The following is a 19,517-nucleotide window of genomic DNA, read 5'->3' on the forward strand; positions in this document are numbered from 1 at the left end:
CACAATCGGACCCCCCCCCCCTTCACAATCGGACCCCCCCCCCCTTCACAATCGGACCCCCCCCCCCTTCACAATCGGACCCCCCCCCCCCTTCACAATCGGACCCCCCCCCCCCTTCACAATCGGACCCCCCCCCCTTCACAATCGGACCCCCCCCCCTTCACAATCGGACCCCCCCCCCTTCACAATCGGACCCCCCCCCTTCACAATCGGACCCCCCCCCCTTCACAATCGGACCCCCCCCCCTTCACAATCGGACCCCCCCCCCTTCACAATCGGACCCCCCCCCCTTCACAATCGGACCCCCCCCCCTTCACAATCGGACCCCCCCCCCTTCACAATCGGACCCCCCCCCCTTCACAATCGGACCCCCCCCCCTCACAATCGGACCCCCCCCTTCACAATCGGACCCCCCCCCCCTTCACAATCGGACCCCCCCCCCCTTCACAATCGGACCCCCCCCCCCTTCACAATCGGACCCCCCCCCCCCTTCACAATCGGACCCCCCCCCCTTCACAATCGGACCCCCCCCCCTTCACAATCGGACCCCCCCCCCCTTCACAGTCGGACCCCCCCCCCCTTCACAGTCGGACCCCCCCCCCTTCACAGTCGGACCCCCCCCCCTTCACAGTCGGACCCCCCCCCCTTCACAATCGGACCCCCCCCCCTTCACAATCGGACCCCCCCCCCCTTCACAATCGGACCCCCCCCCCCTTCACAATCGGACCCCCCCCCCCTTCACAATCGGACCCCCCCCCTTCACAATCGGACCCCCCCCCCTTCACAATCGGACCCCCCCCTTCACAATCAGACCCCCCCCCCTTCACAATCGGACCCCCCCCCCTTCACAATCAGACCCCACCACCTCCCTCCACAATCTGACCCCCTTCAAACCCCCAATTAAACTCCCCCTTCACCCCCCCCACAATTAGACCCCCTTCGTCCCCCCCCACAATTAGACCCCCTTCATCCCCCCCCCCACAATTAGACCCCCTTCATCCCCCCCCACAATTAGACCCCCTTCATCCCCCCCCCCCCACAATTAGACTCCCCCTTCGCCCCCTGATAATGGCGATATTGTAAATCAAAATAAGGACATGGCGGACATGCTAAATAATTACTTTGCTTCAGTATTTACAGGAGGGAAAGAGGAGAGCATGCCGGATACGCCAAGGAAACTAATTTTGAATCAGTGACGGGGACTCACCATAATTAACATAAGCAAATTAACAGTGATGAAGAGAATAACTGCACTAAAGAGTGACAAATCCCCAGGACCAGGTGGTTTCTATCCCAGGGTTTTAAAGGAAGTCGGTGAGAACATTGTAGAAGCCCCAACTATAATCTTCCAAAGTCCTCTCGATTCAGGAACCGTTCCTTTAGGTGGGAAAAATGCAAATATCACTCTGCTATTTAAGAAAGGTGAGAGGGGGAAACCAGGGAATATATAGACTAGAAGCCTAACATCTGAGGTCAGGAATTTATTAGAGTCTATAATTAAGGATAGAGTGACTTATTACAGTTGTACAGGGCTTTAGTGAGTCCTCACCTGGAGTACTGTGTACAGTTTTGGTCTCCTTATCCAAGGAAAGATATACTTGCCTTAGAGGCTGTACAACAAAGGTTCACTGGATTAATTCCTGGGATGAGAGGGTTATCTTATGAAGAGAGGTTGAGTAGAATGGGCCTATACTCTCTGGAGTTTAGAAGAATGAGAGGTGATCTCATTGAAACATAAGATTCTGAGGGGGCTTGACAGGGTAGATGCTGAGAGGCTGTTTCCCCTGGCTGGAGAGTCTAGAACTAGGGGACATAGTCTCAGGATAAGAGGTCGGCCATTTAAGACTGAGATGAGGAGGAATTTCTTCTCTCAGAGGGTTGTGAATCTTTGGAATTCTCTACCCCAGAGGGCTGTGGATGCTCAGTCGTTGAGTATATTCAAGACTGAGATCGATAGATTTTTGGACTCTAGGGGAAATCAAGGGATATGGGGATCGGGCGGGAAAGTGGAGTTGAGATTGAAGATCAGCCATGATCTGACTGAATGGCGGAGCAGGCTCAAGGGGCCGAATGGCCTACTTCTGCTCCTAATTCTTATATTCTTATGTTAACACAGTGAAAATTTTCAGCTGATCAGAGAGAGACAGCATGCATTTGTAAAGGGTAGGTCATGCCTGACAAACCTGATCAAATTTTTCAAAGAGGTAACTAAAGTAGTGGACAGGGGAATGTCTATGGATGTTGTTTATATGGACTTCCAGAAGGCATTCGATAAAGTCCCCCATAAGAGACTGTTAGCTAAAGCTGATAGAGAGCCACATATCCAGGTTTGCCAATGACACAAAGATAGGCAGCATTGTAAGCAGTGTAGATGGAAGCATAAAATTACAGAGATATTAATAGATTAAGTGAATCGGCAAAACTGTGGCAAATGGATTTCAATGTAGGCAAGTGTGAGGTCAGCAAAAGGATAGATTAGAGTACTTTCTAAATGGTGAAAAGCTCGAAACAGTGGAGGTCCAAAGAGACTTAGGGGTCCAGGTACAGAGATCATTAACATGTCATGGACATGTACAGCAAATAATCAAAAAGGCTAATGGAATGCTGGCCTTTGTATCTAGAGGACTAGAATACAAGGGGGTAGAAGTTATGCTACAGCTATACAAAGCCCTGGTTAGATCACATCTGGAGCACTGTATTCAGTTCTGGGCACCGCACCTTAGGAAGGATATACTGGCCTTCGAGGGAGTGCAGCGTAGATTTACTAGAATGATACCTGGACTCAAGGGTTAAATTACAAGGAGAGATTACACAAACTAGGGTTGTATTCTCTGGAATGTAGAAGATTAAGGGGTGATTTGATCAAAGCTTTCAAGATATTATGGGGAACTTATAGGGTAGATAGAGAGAAACTATTTCGGCTGGTTGGGGAGTCTAGGAATAGGGGACATAGCCTAGAAATTGCACCGTTGTACAGAGTATTAATCAAGAAATAATAGGAGCTTGTAACAAAGGTAATGCAATAATCGTGGGGGATACCATTAGATTACAAGAAGCTTATAATGTTGCCAAGAATGGTAGTAAGTCTGAGGATTGGGAGAGTTTTAGAAACCAGCAAAGGATGAACAAAAAATTGATAAGGAGGGAGAAAAGAGAATATGAGAGTAAACTAGCAAGAAATATAAAAATAGATTGTAAGAGCTTCTACAACTATGTGAAAAGGAAGAGAGTAGCAAAAGTAAATGTTAGTCCCTTAGAGGCTGAGACAGGAGAAATTATAATGGGGAGTAAGGAAATGACAGATACAAATATTTTGTATCTGTCTTCACAGTAGAAGACACAAAAAGCATACCAAAGATAGTGGAGAACCAAGGGACTAATGAGAGTGAGGAATTTAAAGTAATTAATATCAGTAGAGAAAAAGTACTGGAGAAACTAATGGGACTAAAAGCCGACAAATCCCCTGGACCTGATGGCCTACAGCCTAGGGTTCGAAAAGAGGAGGCTGCAGAGATAGTGGATGCATTGGTTGTGATCTTCCAGAATTCCCTAGATTCTAGAACGGTCCCAGCAAATTGGAAGGTAGCAAATGTAACCCTGCTATTCAAGAAAGGAGAGAGAGAAAACAGGGAATTACAGGCCAGTTCGTCTGACATCAGTCGTTGGGAAAATGCTGGAATCCATTATTGAGGAAGTGGTAACAGGGCATTTAGAAAATCATAATATGACTAGGCAGAGTCAACATGATTTTATGAAAGGGAAATAGTGTTTATTAGAGTTTTTTGAGAATGTAACTAGCAGGGTAGATAAAGGGGAACCAGTGGATGCAGTATATTTGGATTTTCAAAAGGCGTTTGATAAGGTGCCACATAAAGGATGTTACACAAGTTATGCAAGATAAGGGCTCATGGGGTTGGGGGTAATATATTAGCATGGATTGAGGATTGGTTAATGGACAGAAAAGAGAGTAGGGATAAACGGGTCATTTTCAGGTTGACAGGCTGTAACTAGTGGGGTGCTGCAAGGATCAGTGCTTGGGCCTCAGCTATTTACAATCTGTATTAATAACTTAGATGAAGGGACTGAGTATAATGTGTCAAAGTTTGCAGATGATACAAAGCTAGGTGGGGGAAAGTAAGCTGTGAGGAGGACACAGAGTCTGCAAAGGGATATAGACAGGTTAAGTGAGTGGGCAAGAAGATGGCAGATGGAGTATAATGTGGGGAAATGTGAGGTTATTCACTTTGGTAGGAAGAATAGAAAAACAGAATATTTTTTAAATGGTGAGAAACTATTAAATGTTGGTGTTGAGGGAGACTTGGGTGTCCTTGTACAAGAAACACAAAATTAGCATGCAGGTACAGTAAGCAATTAGGAAGGCAAAAGGCATGTTGGCCTTTATTGCAAGGGGGTTGGAATACAAGAGAAAGGAAGGGTTTTGGTGAGACCTCGCCTGGAGTACTGTGTACTGTTTTCGTCTCCTTATCTAAGGAAGGATGTACTTGCCTTAGAGGCGGTGCAACGAAGGTTCACTAGATTGATTCCTGGGATGAGAAGATTGTCCTACGCGGAGAGATTGAGTAGAATGGGCCTATATTCTCTGGAGTTTAGAGGAATGAGAGGTGATCTTATTGAAACATATAAGATTCTGAGGGGGCTTGACAGGGTAGATGCTGAGAGGTGTTTTCCCTGGCTGGAGGGTCTAGAACTTGGGAGCATAGTCTCAGGATAAGAGGTCGGCCATTCAAGACTGAGATGAGGAGGAATTTCTTTGCTCAGAAGGTTGCGAATCTTTGGAATTCTCTACCCCAAAGGGCTGTGGATGCTCAGTCACTGAGCACATTCAAGATTGAGTTTGATAGATTTTTGGACTCTAGGGGAATCAAGGGATATGGGGATTGGGCAGGAAAGTGGAATTGAGGTCGAAGATCAGCCATGATCTTACTGAATGGCGGAGCAGGCTCGAGGGGCCGTATGGCCTCCTCCTGCTCCTATGACTTATGTTCTTATGTTAAAGTTAGAGCCAGGACTTTCAGGAGTGAAGTTAGGAAAAACTTCTACACGCAAAGGGTGGTAAAAGTTTGGAACTGTCTTCCACAAATGGCAGTTGATGCTAGCTCAATTGTTAACTCTATTAATCTCAGATTTAAAATTTTGTTAACCAAAGGTATTAAGGGATATGGGGCTAAGGCGGGTATATGGAGTTGGTCACAGATCAGCCATGATCTTAATTGAATGGCGGAATAGGCTCGAGGGGCTAAATGGCCTCCTCCTGTTCCTGAGTTCCTAGTACCCAGGTGGGGACATCAGGGTTATGCTGCCCTAAGCAACGTAGAAGATCATAGAAAGGTTACAGCACGGAAGGAGGCCATTCGGCCCATCGAGTCCATGCCGGCTCTATGCAGGAGCTGGTCCCACTCCCCTGCCCTTTCCCTGTAGCCCTGCAGATTTTTTCCTTTCAAGTACTTATCCAGTTCCCTTTTGAAGGCCATGATTGAATCTGCCTCCACCACCCCCTCGGGCAGTGCATTCCAGATCCTAACCACTCGCTGTGTAAAAAAGTTTATCCTCATGTCGCCTTTGGTTCTTTTGCCAATCACCTTAAATCTACGTCCAGTAGTTCTTGACCCTTCCGCCAATGGGAACAATTTCTCTCTATTTACTCTGTTTAGACCTTTCATGATTTTGAATACCTCGATCAAATCTCCTCTCAACCTTCTCTGTTCCAAGGAGAACAAACCCCAGCTTCTCCAGTCTATTCACGTAACTAAAGCCCCTCATCCCTGGAATCATTCTAGCAAACATAAGACATAGCGACCAAAACCCTTTATGCTTTCCCACATATGCCCCTTTCCCACATATTCTCCAGTGAATGAGCCCATATTCCAATTACTTACACTGTGACAATTCCTGGTAAACTTGCTTCACCTTCTGCAAAAGCTCTCCCGCCACCACGGACAAGGTGCAAGATAGAGAGGCCATCACAATCCTCCAGTCTCTGATGATCAGTAAATATATTGATCAAATATTTTTAGAATAAAATACAGTAAGTGAACATGTTGAGTAAAGAACAGTTTGATAACAATTTTTTTTATCTTTGTTAAAAAGTTTCAGCAAACTTGTAGAAGTTGACGTGGTTCAGCTGCTCTGTACCCCCACATTATACCCGCTCACTGCTCCGTACCCCCACATTATACCCGCTCACTGCTCCGTACCCCCACATTATACCCGCTCACTGCTCCGTACCCCCACATTATACCCGCTCACTGCTCCGTACCCCCACATTATACCCGCTCACTGCTCCGTACCCCCACATTATACCCGCTCACTGCTCTGTACCCCCACATTATACCCGCTCACTGCTCTGTACCCCCACATTATACCCGCTCACTGCTCTGTACCCCCACATTATACCCGCTCACTGCTCCGTACCCCCACATTATACCCGCTCACTGCTCCGTACCCCCACATTATACCCGCTCACTGCTCCGTACCCCCACATTATACCCGCTCACTGCTCCGTACCCCCACATTATACCCGCTCACTGCTCCGTACCCCCACATTATACCCACTCACTGCTCCGTACCCCCACATTATACCCGCTCACTGCTCCGTACCCCCACATTATACCCGCTCACTGCTCCGTAACCCCACATTATACCCGCTCACTGCTCCGTACCCCCACATTATACCCGCTCACTGCTCCGTACCCCCACATTATACCCGCTCACTGCTCCGTACCCCCACATTATACCCGCTCACTGCTCCGTACCCCCACATTATACCCGCTCACTGCTCCGTACCCCCACATTATACCCGCTCACTGCTCCGTAACCCCACATTATACCCGCTCACTGCTCCGTACCCCCACATTATACCCGCTCACTGCTCCGTAACCCCACATTATACCCGCTCACTGCTCCGTACCCCCACATTATACCCGTTCACTGCTGTGTACCCCCACATTATACCCGCTCACTGCTCCGTACCCCCACATTATACCCGCTCACTGCTCCGTACCCCCACATTATACCCGCTCACTGCTCCGTACCCCCACATTACACATGGTCACTGCTCCGTACCCCCACATTACACATGGTCACTGCTCCGTACCCCCACATTACACATGGTCACTGCTCCTTAGAATAATAGCACAGAAGGAGGCCATTCAGCCCATCGTGTCCGTGCCGGCTGAAAAAGAGCTATCCAGTTTAATCCCACTTCCCAGCACTTGGTCCGTACCCCTGCAGGTCACGGCTCTTCAGGTGCACATCCAAGTACTTTTTAAATGAGTTGAGGGTTTCTGCCTCCACCACCCTCTCAGGCAGTGAGTTCCTGAGCCCCACCACTCTCTGGGTGAAAAAAAATCTCCTCAGCTCCCCTCTAATCCCTCTACCATTTACTTTAAATCTATGCCCCCTGGTCACTGACCCCTCTGCTAAGGGAAATAGGTCCTTCTTATCCACTCTATCTGGGCCCCTCATAATTTTATACACCTCAATTAAATCTCCCCTCAGCCTCCTTTGTTCCAAAGAAAACAACCCCAGCTAATAAAGGAAAGTATCCCATAAGCCTTCTTAACCACCTTATCTACCTGTCCCGCTACCTTCAGGGATTTGTTGACATGCATTCAAAGGTCCCCCACTTCCTCTGCACCTCTCAGTATCCCCCCATTTATTGTGTATTCCCTTGCCTTGTTTGCTCTCCCCAAATGCATTACCTCACACTTCTCCGGATTGAATTCCATTTGCCACTTTTCTGCCCACCTGACCAGTTTGCCATATGGGACCTTGTCAAAAGCCTTTCTAAAATCCATGTAGACTACATCAAATGCATTACCCCCATCGACCTTCCTTGTCACCGCATCAAAAAATTCAATCAAATTAGTGAGACACTTCCCTTAACAAATCCATGTTGACTGTCCTTGTCTGGCCTATAATTACTCGGTCTATCCCTCTCTCCCTTTTTAAACAACGGTACAATGTTAACAGTCCTCCAATCCTCCGGCACCACACCTGTAGGCAGAGAGGATTGGAAAATGATGGACTGAGCCTCCACTCTGGATCCTCCTCTGCAGGGCTATGGGGATAGGGCAGGGGAGTGGGATTAGCTGGATTGCTCTCGCATAGAGCCGGCACGGACTCGATGGGCCGAAAGGCCTCCTTCCGTGTGTAACATTTCTAAGATTCTATTTCCTCTCTTGGTTCTTTTAACAGCTTGAGATACATTTCATCCGGGCCTGGCGATTTATCTACTTTCAAAGATCTAAACCCCTTAATACTTCCTCGCTCACTATGTTTATCCCATTCAATATTTCACACTCCTCCTCAACTATAATCTCTCTTTTGCGAAGACAATCGCAAAGTATTCATTGAGAACCATACCCACATCTTCCGCCTCCACACATAGTTTACCTTTTTGGTATCTAACAGGCCCTACTCTTTCCTTAGTTATCCTCTTGCTCTTCACGTATTTATAAAACATTTTTGGGTTTTCCTTAATTTTATTTGGCATATTTTTTCATGCCCTCTTTGCTTTCCTAATTTCCTTTTTAATTTCACCCCTGCACTTTCTATACTCCCCTAGGCTTTCTGCAGTATTGAGCTCTCGGTATCTGACATAATCTTCCCTTTTGTGCTCCTGGTCATCCAGGGGGCTCTAGATTTGGCAGTCCCACCCTTTTCCTTTGTGGGAAGATGTTTACTCTGAACCCCTTGAATCGCCCCCACTGCTCTGACACTGATTTACCTTCAAGTAGCTGTTTCCAGTCCGCTTTTGCTAAATCACTTCTCAGCAAGTAAAATTGGCCTTTCCCCAAATGAGAATTTTTACTCCTGTTCTCTGTCCTTTTCCATAACTATGCTAAATCTAACTGTATTATTGTAAACAATTTTACAACACCAAGTTATAGTCCAGCAATTTTATTTTAAATTCACAAGCTTTCGGAGATTTTCTCCTTCCTCAGGCAAATGTTTCAAGATCTCCTTGAAGCCTACGCATTTATACATATTGAACAATACATGGTGTTTACAGACTGCCCCTGCAACTGCCCGTTGCCAAGGCAATCACCGTGTTCAGACAGAGAGGTGTTACCTGCAGAACCCCCGAATACACATTCAACAAAAAAACAAACAGGGAAAAAAAACAGAGAAAAAAAAACAGAGAGAGGCAGAAACATCCGGAAGGCAGAGAGAGCCAGCAAATGACCCATTATATTAAAAACAGATAACATTTGTTCGCTGGTGGGGTAACGTGTAGCGTGACATGAACCCAAGATCCCGGTTGAGGCCGTCCTCATGGGTGCGGAACTTGGCTATCAATTTCTGCTCGACGATTTTGCGTTGTCGTGTGTCTCGAAGGCCGCCTTGGAGTACGCTTACCCGAAGGTCGGTGGATGAATGTCCATGACTGCTGAAGTGTTCCCCGACTGGGAGGGAACCCTCCTGTTTGGCGATTGTTGCGCGGTGTCCGTTCATCCGTTGTCGCAGCGTCTGCATGGTCTCGCCAATGTACCATGCTCTGGGGCATCCTTTCCTGCAACGTATGAGGTAGACAACGTTGGCTGAGTCACAGGAGTATGAACCATGCACCTGGTGGGTGGTGTCATCTCGTGTGATGGTGGTATCTGTGTCGATGATCTGGCATGTCTTGCAGAGGTTACCGTGGCAGGGTTGTGTGGCGTCGTGGACGCTGTTCTCTTGAAAGCTAGGTAGTTTGCTGCGAACGATGGTCTGTTTGAGGTTGGGTGGCTGTTTAAAGGCGAGTAGTGGAGGTGTGGGGATGGCCATAGCGAGGTGTTTGTCCTCATTGATGACATGTTGAAGGCTGCGGAGAACATGGCGTAGTTTCTCCGCTCCGGGGAAGTACTGGACGACAAAGGGTACTCTGTTGGTTGCGTCCCGTGTTAGTCTCCTGAGGAGGTCTATGCGATTTTTTGCTGTGGCCCGTCGGAACTGTCGATCGATGAGTCGAGCGTCATATCCCGTTCTTACTAGGGCGTCTTTCAGCGTCTGTAGGTGTCCATCGCGTTCCTCCTCGTCTGAGCAGACCCTGTGTATTCGCAGGGCCTGTCCATAGGGGATGGCCTCTTTGACGTGGTTAGGGTGGAAGCTGGAAAAGTGGAGCATCGTGAGGTTGTCCGTGGGCTTGCGGTAGAGTGAGGTGCTGAGGTGCCCGTCTTTGATGGAGATTCGTGTGTCCAAGAAAGAAACTGATTCTGAGGAGTAGTCCATGGTGAGCTTGATGGTGGGATGGAACTTGTTGATGTTATCGTGTAGTCTCTTTAGTGATTCCTTGCCGTGGGTCCATAGAAAGAAAATGTCGTCGATGTATCTGGTGTATAGTGTTGGTTGGAGGTCTTGTGCAGTGAAGAAGTCCTGCTCGAACTTGTGCATGAAAATGTTGGCGTATTGGGGTGCGAATTTGGTCCCCATGGCTGTTCCGTGTGTTTGGGTAAAGAGCTGGTTATCGAAGGTGAAGACATTGTGATCCAGGATGAAGCGGATGAGTTGTAGGATGGCTTCCGGAGATTGGCTGTTGTTGGTGTTGAGTATTGATGCTGTCGCAGCGATGCCGTCATCGTGGGGGATACTGGTGTAGAGTGCCGAGACGTCCATCGTGGTGAGAAGTGTTCCTGGTTCAACTGGTCCGTGGGTACTGAGTTTTTGTAGGAAGTCTGTAGTGTCACGACAGAAGCTGGGGGTTCCCTGTACGATGGGTTTCAGGATGCCCTCGATGTATCCAGAGAGGTTCTCACACAGGGTTCCGTTGCCTGATACGATGGGACGTCCGGGTGTGTTGGCTTTGTGTATCTTTGGGAGGCAGTAGAACAAACCAGCGGACAAAGGAGGAGCCATAGTCATACAGAACAGAACAGACTATTGCAAAGAAGCATACCGACAACTGGACAACCAGGAACACTACAGACGGTTACCCGCAGATCCGACCAAAGAACACACCCACCAGCTCAACAAACTGATCAAGACCTTCGATCCAGACCTTCAAAGCATCCTACGCATTCTCATCCCACGTAATCCCCGCGTGGGAGACTTCTACTGCCTCCCAAAGATACACAAAGCCAACACACCCGGACGTCCCATCGTATCAGGCAACGGAACCCTGTGTGAGAACCTCTCTGGATACATCGAGGGCATCCTGAAACCCATCGTACAGGGAACCCCCAGCTTCTGTCGTGACACTACAGACTTCCTACAAAAACTCAGTACCCACGGACCAGTTGAACCAGGAACACTTCTCACCACGATGGACGTCTCGGCACTCTACACCAGTATCCCCCACGATGACGGCATCGCTGCGACAGCATCAATACTCAACACCAACAACAGCCAATCTCCGGAAGCCATCCTACAACTCATCCGCTTCATCCTGGATCACAATGTCTTCACCTTCGATAACCAGTTCTTTACCCAAACACACGGAACAGCCATGGGGACCAAATTCGCACCCCAATACGCCAACATTTTCATGCACAAGTTCGAGCAGGACTTCTTCACTGCACAAGACCTCCAACCAACACTATACACCAGATACATCGACGACATTTTCTTTCTATGGACCCACGGCAAGGAATCACTAAAGAGACTACACGATAACATCAACAAGTTCCATCCCACCATCAAGCTCACCATGGACTACTCCTCAGAATCAGTTTCTTTCTTGGACACACGAATCTCCATCAAAGACGGGCACCTCAGCACCTCACTCTACCGCAAGCCCACGGACAACCTCACGATGCTCCACTTTTCCAGCTTCCACCCTAACCACGTCAAAGAGGCCATCCCCTATGGACAGGCCCTGCGAATACACAGGGTCTGCTCAGACGAGGAGGAACGCGATGGACACCTACAGACGCTGAAAGACGCCCTAGTAAGAACGGGATATGACGCTCGACTCATCGATCGACAGTTCCGACGGGCCACAGCAAAAAATCGCATAGACCTCCTCAGGAGACTAACACGGGACGCAACCAACAGAGTACCCTTTGTCGTCCAGTACTTCCCCGGAGCGGAGAAACTACGCCATGTTCTCCGCAGCCTTCAACATGTCATCAATGAGGACAAACACCTCGCTATGGCCATCCCCACACCTCCACTACTCGCCTTTAAACAGCCACCCAACCTCAAACAGACCATCGTTCGCAGCAAACTACCTAGCTTTCAAGAGAACAGCGTCCACGACGCCACACAACCCTGCCACGGTAACCTCTGCAAGACATGCCAGATCATCGACACAGATACCACCATCACACGAGATGACACCACCCACCAGGTGCATGGTTCATACTCCTGTGACTCAGCCAACGTTGTCTACCTCATACGTTGCAGGAAAGGATGCCCCAGAGCATGGTACATTGGCGAGACCATGCAGACGCTGCGACAACGGATGAACGGACACCGCGCAACAATCGCCAAACAGGAGGGTTCCCTCCCAGTCGGGGAACACTTCAGCAGTCATGGACATTCATCCACCGACCTTCGGGTAAGCGTACTCCAAGGCGGCCTTCGAGACACACGACAACGCAAAATCGTCGAGCAGAAATTGATAGCCAAGTTCCGCACCCATGAGGACGGCCTCAACCGGGATCTTGGGTTCATGTCACGCTACACGTTACCCCACCAGCGAACAAATGTTATCTGTTTTTAATATAATGGGTCATTTGCTGGCTCTCTCTGCCTTCCGGATGTTTCTGCCTCTCTCTGTTTTTTTTTCTCTGTTTTTTTTCCCTGTTTGTTTTTTTGTTGAATGTGTATTCGGGGGTTCTGCAGGTAACACCTCTCTGTCTGAACACGGTGATTGCCTTGGCAACGGGCAGTTGCAGGGGCAGTCTGTAAACACCATGTATTGTTCAATATGTATAAATGCGTAGGCTTCAAGGAGATCTTGAAACATTTGCCTGAGGAAGGAGAAAATCTCCGAAAGCTTGTGAATTTAAAATAAAATTGCTGGACTATAACTTGGTGTTGTAAAATTGTTTACAATTGTCAACCCCAGTCCATCACCGGCATCTCCACATCATAACTGTATTATGATCACTACCACCAAAATGCTCTCCCACTGATACTCCTTCCATCAGCTTCATTCCCCAAAACTAAATCCAGAACAGAACCCTGCCCTCTTGATGGGCTTGCTACGTACTCGCTAAAAAAGATCTCCTGAATGCAATTTAAGAATTCTGTGCCCTCTATACCTTTTACACTGATTGTATCCCAGTAAATATTAGGGTAGTTGAAATCCCCTACAATTACTGTCCTATTGTTTTTGCACTTCTCAGAAATTTGCCGACATATTTGCTCTTCTACCTTCTTCTGACTGGGGGTCCAAAGTACACTCCCCGCAGTGTGACTGCCTCTTTTTTATTCTTCGGTTCGACCCATTTGATGATCCTTCTAACATATCATCCCTTCTCACAGCTGTAACTGTTTTTTAAACCAATACAGTGACACCCCCTGCTTTTTTATCCCCCTCTCTATCTCGTCAGAAAACCCTGTAACCAGGAACGTTGAGCTGCCATTCCTGCTCCTTTTTAAGCCATGTTTCTGTAATAGCTGAGATATCGTATTTCCACGTGTCTATCTGTGCCCTTAGATCACCTCCCTTATTCACTGTACTCCTTGCATTGAGGTAAATACCACTGAGCACGGCCAAACTCTTTTGTTGTCTATTTTCTAACCTTTGTTTCCTCTGCCTTCCAAACTCGCTCACTAATTTTTTTGTCTTCCATTTCCAGCTCTGCTTCTCTCCCTTCTGAATCAACGCTCCCCCCCCCCATTACACATGGTCACTGCTCCCTACCCCCCCCATTACACATGGTCACAGCTCCCCCCCCCCATTACACATGGTCACTGCTCCCTACCCCCCCCCATTACACATGGTCACTGCTCCCTACCCCCCCCCATTACACATGGTCACAGCTCCCTACCCCCCCCCCCCCATTACACATGGTCACTGCTCCCTACCCCCCCCCCCATTACACATGGTCACTGCTCCCTACCCCCCCCCATTACACATGGTCACTGCTCCCTACCCCCCATTACACATGGTCACTGCTCCCTACCCCCCCCCCCAATTACACATGGTCACTGCTCCCTACCCCCCCCCCCCATTACACGTGGTCACTGCTCCCTACCCCCCCCCATTACACATGGTCACTGCTCCCTACCCCCCCCCATTACACATGGTCACTGCTCCCTACCCCCCCCCCCCCATTACACATGGTCACTGCTCCCTACCCCCCACCCCCCATTACACATGGTCACTGCTCCCTACCCCCCCCCATTACACATGGTCACTGCTCCCTAGACCCCCCCCCATTACACATGGTCACTGCTTCCCCCCCCATTACACATGGTCACTGCTCCCTACCCCCCCCCCATTACACATGGTCACTGCTCCCTACCCCCCCCCCCATTACACATGGTCACTGCTCCCTACCCCCCCCCATTACACATGGTCACTGCTCCCTACCCCCCCCCCCATTACACATGGTCACTGCCCCCCCCCCGCATTACACATGGTCACTGCTTCCCCCCCCCCCATTACACATGCTCACTGCTCCCTACCCCCCCCCCCATTACACATGGTCACAGCTCCCCCCCCCCCATTACACATGGTCACAGCTCAATACCCCCCCCCATTACACATGGTCACAGCTCCCCCCCCCATTACACATGGTCACTGCTCCCTACCCCCCCCCCATTACACATGGTCACTGCTCCCCCCCCCCATTACACATGGTCACTGCTCCCTACCACCCCCCCCATTACACATGGTCACTGCTCCCTACCCCCCCCCCCATTACACATGGTCACAGCTCCCCCCCCCCCATTACACATGGTCACAGCTCTCCCCCCCCCCCATTACACATGGTCACTGCTCCCCCCCCCATTACACATGGTCACTGCTCCCTACCCCCCCCATTACACATGGTCACTGCTCCCTACCCCCCCCACATTACACATGGTCACTGCTCCCTACCCCCCCCACATTACACATGGTCACTGCTCCCCCCCCCCCCCATTACACATGGTCACAGCTCCCCCCCCCCCCATTACACATGGTCACTGCTCCCCCCCCCCATTACACATGGTCACTGCTCCCCCCCCCATTACACATGGTCACAGCTCCCCCCCCCCCATTACACATGGTCACAGCTCCCCCCCCCCATTACACATGGTCACTGCTCCCCCCCCCCCATTACACATGGTCACTGCTCCCCCCCCCCCCATTACACATGGTCACTGCTCCCCCCCCCCATTACACATGGTCACAGCTCCCCCCCCCCCCCATTACACATGGTCACTGCTCCCCCCCCCCATTACACATGGTCACAGCTCTCCCCCCCATTACACATGGTCACTGCTCCCTACCCCCCCCCCCCATTACACATGGTCACTGCTCCCTACCCCCCCCCCCCCATTACACATGGTCACTGCTCCCCCCCCCCATTACACATGGTCACTGCTCCCCCCCCCCCATTACACATGGTCACTGCCCCCCCCCGCATTACACATGGTCACAGCTTCCCCCCCCCATTACACATGGTCACTGCTCCCTCCCCCCCCCCATTACACATGGTCACTGCTTCCCCCCCCCCATTACACATGGTCACAGCTCCCCCCCCCCCCATTACACATGGTCACAGCTCCCCCCCCCCCCATTGCACATGGTCACAGCTCAATACCCCCCCCAGTACACATGGTCACAGCTTCCCCCCCCATTACACATGGTCACTGCTCCCCCCCCCATTACACATGGTCACAGCTCCCCCCCGCCCCCATTACACATGGTCACAGCTCCCCCCCCCCCATTACACATGGTCACTGCTCCATACCCCCCCATTACACATGGTCACAGCTCCCTACCCCCCCCCCATTACACATGGTCACTGCTCCCCCCCCCCATTACACATGGTCACAGCTCTCCCCCCCCCCCATTACACATGGTCACTGCTCCCCCCCCCCCATTACACATGGTCACAGCTCTCCCCCCCCCCCCCATTACACATGGTCACAGCTCTCCCCCCCCCCCCATTACACATGGTCACAGCTCCCTACCCCCCCCCCATTACACATGGTCACAGCTCTCCCCCCCCCCCCATTACACATGGTCACTGCTCCCCCCCCCCATTACACATGGTCACAGCTCTCCCCCCCCCCCCATTACACATGGTCACAGCTCTCCCCCCCCCCCCCCATTACACATGGTCACAGCTCCCCCCCCCATTACACATGGTCACAGCTCCCCCCCCCCCATTACACATGGTCACAGCTTCCCCCCCCCCATTACACATGGTCACAGCTCCCCCCCCCATTACACATGGTCACTGCTCCCTACCCCCCCCCCCCATTACACATGGTCACTGCTCCCTACCCCCCCCCCCCATTACACATGGTCACTGCTCCCTACCCCCCCCCCATTACACATGGTCACTGCTCCCTACCCCCCCCCCATTACACATGGTCACTGCTCCCTACCCCCCCCCCCCATTACACATGGTCACTGCTCCCTACCCCCCCCCCCCCATTACACATGGTCAGAGCTCCCTACCCCCCCCCATTACACATGGTCACAGCTCCCTACCCCCCATTACACATGGTCACAGCTCCCCCCCCCATTACACATGGTCACAGCTCCCCCCCCCATTACACATGGTCACAGCTCCCCCCCCCATTACACATGGTCACAGCTCCCCCCCCCATTACACATGGTCACAGCTCCCCCCCCCCCCATTACACATGGTCACAGCTCCCCCCCCCCATTACACATGGTCACAGCTCCCCCCCCCCATTACACATGGTCACAGCTCCCGACCCCCCCCCCATTACACATGGTCACAGCTCCCCCTCCATTACACATGGTCACAGCTCTCCCCCCCCCATTACACATGGTCACTGCTCCCTACCCCCCCATTACACATGGTCACAGCTTCCCCCCCCCATTACACATGGTCACACCTCCCCCCCCCCCATTACACATGGTCACAGCTCCCCCCCCATTACACATGGTCACAGCTTCCCCCCCCCCATTACACATGGTCACAGCTTCCCCCCCCCATTACACATGGTCACTGCTCCCTACCCCCCCCCCCCATTACACATGGTCACAGCTCCCCCCCCCATTACACATGGTCACAGCTCCCCCCCCCCCATTACACATGGTCACTGCTCTCCCCCCCCCCATTACACATGGTCACAGCTCCCCCCCCCCCATTACACATGGTCACAGCCCCCCCCCATTACACATGGTCACAGCTCCCCCCCCCCATTACACATGGTCACTGCTCCCTACCCCCCCCATTACACATGGTCACTGCTCCCTACCCCCCCCATTACACATGGTCACTGCTCCCTACCCCCCCCCCATTACACATGGTCACTGCTCCCCCCCCATTACACATGGTCACTGCTCCCCCCCCCATTACACATGGTCACAGCTCCCCCCCGCCCCCATTACACATGGTCACAGCTCCCCCCCCCCCATTACACATGGTCACAGCTCCCTACCCCCCCCCCATTACACATGGTCACTGCTCCCCCCCCCATTACACATGGTCACAGCTCTCCCCCCCCCCCCCATTACACATGGTCACTGCTCCCCCCCCCCATTACACATGGTCACAGCTCTCCCCCCCCCCCCATTACACATGGTCACAGCTCTCCCCCCCCCCCATTACACATGGTCACAGCTCCCCCCCCATTACACATGGTCACAGCTCCCCCCCCCCATTACACATGGTCACAGCTTCCCCCCCCCATTACACATGGTCACAGCTCCCCCCCCCATTACACATGGTCACTGCTCCCTACCCCCCCCCATTACACATGGTCACTGCTCCCTACCCCCCCCCCCCATTACACATGGTCACTGCTCCCTACCCCCCCCCCATTACACATGGTCACTGCTCCCTACCCCCCCCCCCCATTACACATGGTCACTGCTCCCTACCCCCCCCCCCCATTACACATGGTCAGAGCTCCCTACCCCCCCCCATTACACATGGTCACAGCTCCCTACCCCCCATTACACATGGTCACAGCTCCCCCCCCCATTACACATGGTCACAGCTCCCCCCCCCATTACACATGGTCACAGCTCCCCCCCCCATTACACATGGTCACAGCTCCCCCCCCATTACACATGGTCACAGCTCCCCCCCCCCCATTACACATGGTCACAGCTCCCCCCCCCATTACACATGGTCACAGCTCCCCCCCCCCCCATTACACATGGTCACAGCTCCCGACCCCCCCATTACACATGGTCACAGCTCCCCCCCCCCATTACACATGGTCACAGCTCCCCCTCCATTACACATGGTCACAGCTCTCCCCCCCCCATTACACATGGTCACTGCTCCCTACCCCCCATTACACATGGTCACAGCTTCCCCCCCCCATTACACATGGTCACACCTCCCCCCCCCCATTACACATGGTCACAGCTCCCCCCCCCATTACACATGGTCACAGCTCCCCCCCCCATTACACATGGTCACAGCTCCCCCCCCATTACACATGGTCACAGCTCCCCCCCCCATTACACATGGTCACTGCTCCCTACCCCCCCCCCCCATTACACATGGTCACAGCTCCCCCCCCATTACACATGGTCACAGCTCCCCCCCCCCCATTACACATGGTCACTGCTCTCCCCCCCCCCATTACACATGGTCACAGCTCCCCCCCCCCCATTACACATGGTCACAGCCCCCCCCATTACACATGGTCACAGCTCCCCCCCCCATTACACATGGTCACTGCTCCCTACCCCCCCCCATTACACATGGTCACTGCTCCCTACCCCCCCCCATTACACATGGTCACTGCTCCCTACCCCCCCCCCATTACACATGGTCACTGCTCCCTACCCCCCCCCATTACACATGGTCACTGCTCCCTACCCCCCCCCATTACACATGGTCACTGCTCCCCCCCCATTACACATGGTCACTGCTCCCCCCCCCATTACACATGGTCACTGCTCCCCCCCCCATTACACATGGTCACTGCTCCCCCCCCCCATTACACATGGTCACTGCTCCCCCCCCCATTACACATGGTCACTGCTCTCCACACGCCCATTGCATTAACCGTGAGTGGATGCTCTCAATTCCTATTATACTCACTGTTGACTTGCACCCCACGAACTTCTAGACATTTAAGGGCCGAATTTAACTCTGCTGGACCGGTAAGAACGAGGCAGCTCGGCTGTTAAAATGGCTGCAGCCACTGACCCCTCCGATCTTCCACCTTCCCACGGGCTGCAATTTTAACTCTTGAGCAGTGGAGTGGAAATTCACCTGGAGGCAGTGGGGTCCTTCTATAAATAGGCAGATGTCATTGGGGCCTGATTGCAGTGTTAACCCGAGGCTCAGGTGGGGAAATCGTCCTCGTTTCCCGACCAGACAACTGAGGGGCGAACTGACTTGGGGCAGGACAGCCCAGAGAGCTGCTCATTTCAACTATTTTTTGTTTCCTTGTGGGAGCCAGGAGTGCTC

General features: G+C 51.8%; 1 protein-coding gene across 1 annotated transcript in view; it reads right to left on the minus strand.

The window, feature by feature from the left end:
• Positions 1 to 19,517, minus strand: part of zswim7 (zinc finger, SWIM-type containing 7) — a 68,376-nt gene that overhangs the window by 41,862 nt on the left and 6,997 nt on the right. The window contains exon 2 of the mRNA XM_068008587.1: positions 5,898 to 5,998. Coding sequence (XP_067864688.1) covers positions 5,898 to 5,982 — 85 coding nt within the window. The 5' untranslated portion in view covers positions 5,983 to 5,998. The remainder of the gene's footprint in view (positions 1 to 5,897; positions 5,999 to 19,517) is intronic.

The sequence above is a fragment of the Heptranchias perlo genome, chromosome 28, assembly GCF_035084215.1.
Source record: "Heptranchias perlo isolate sHepPer1 chromosome 28, sHepPer1.hap1, whole genome shotgun sequence".
Lineage (NCBI taxonomy): Eukaryota > Metazoa > Chordata > Chondrichthyes > Hexanchiformes > Hexanchidae > Heptranchias > Heptranchias perlo.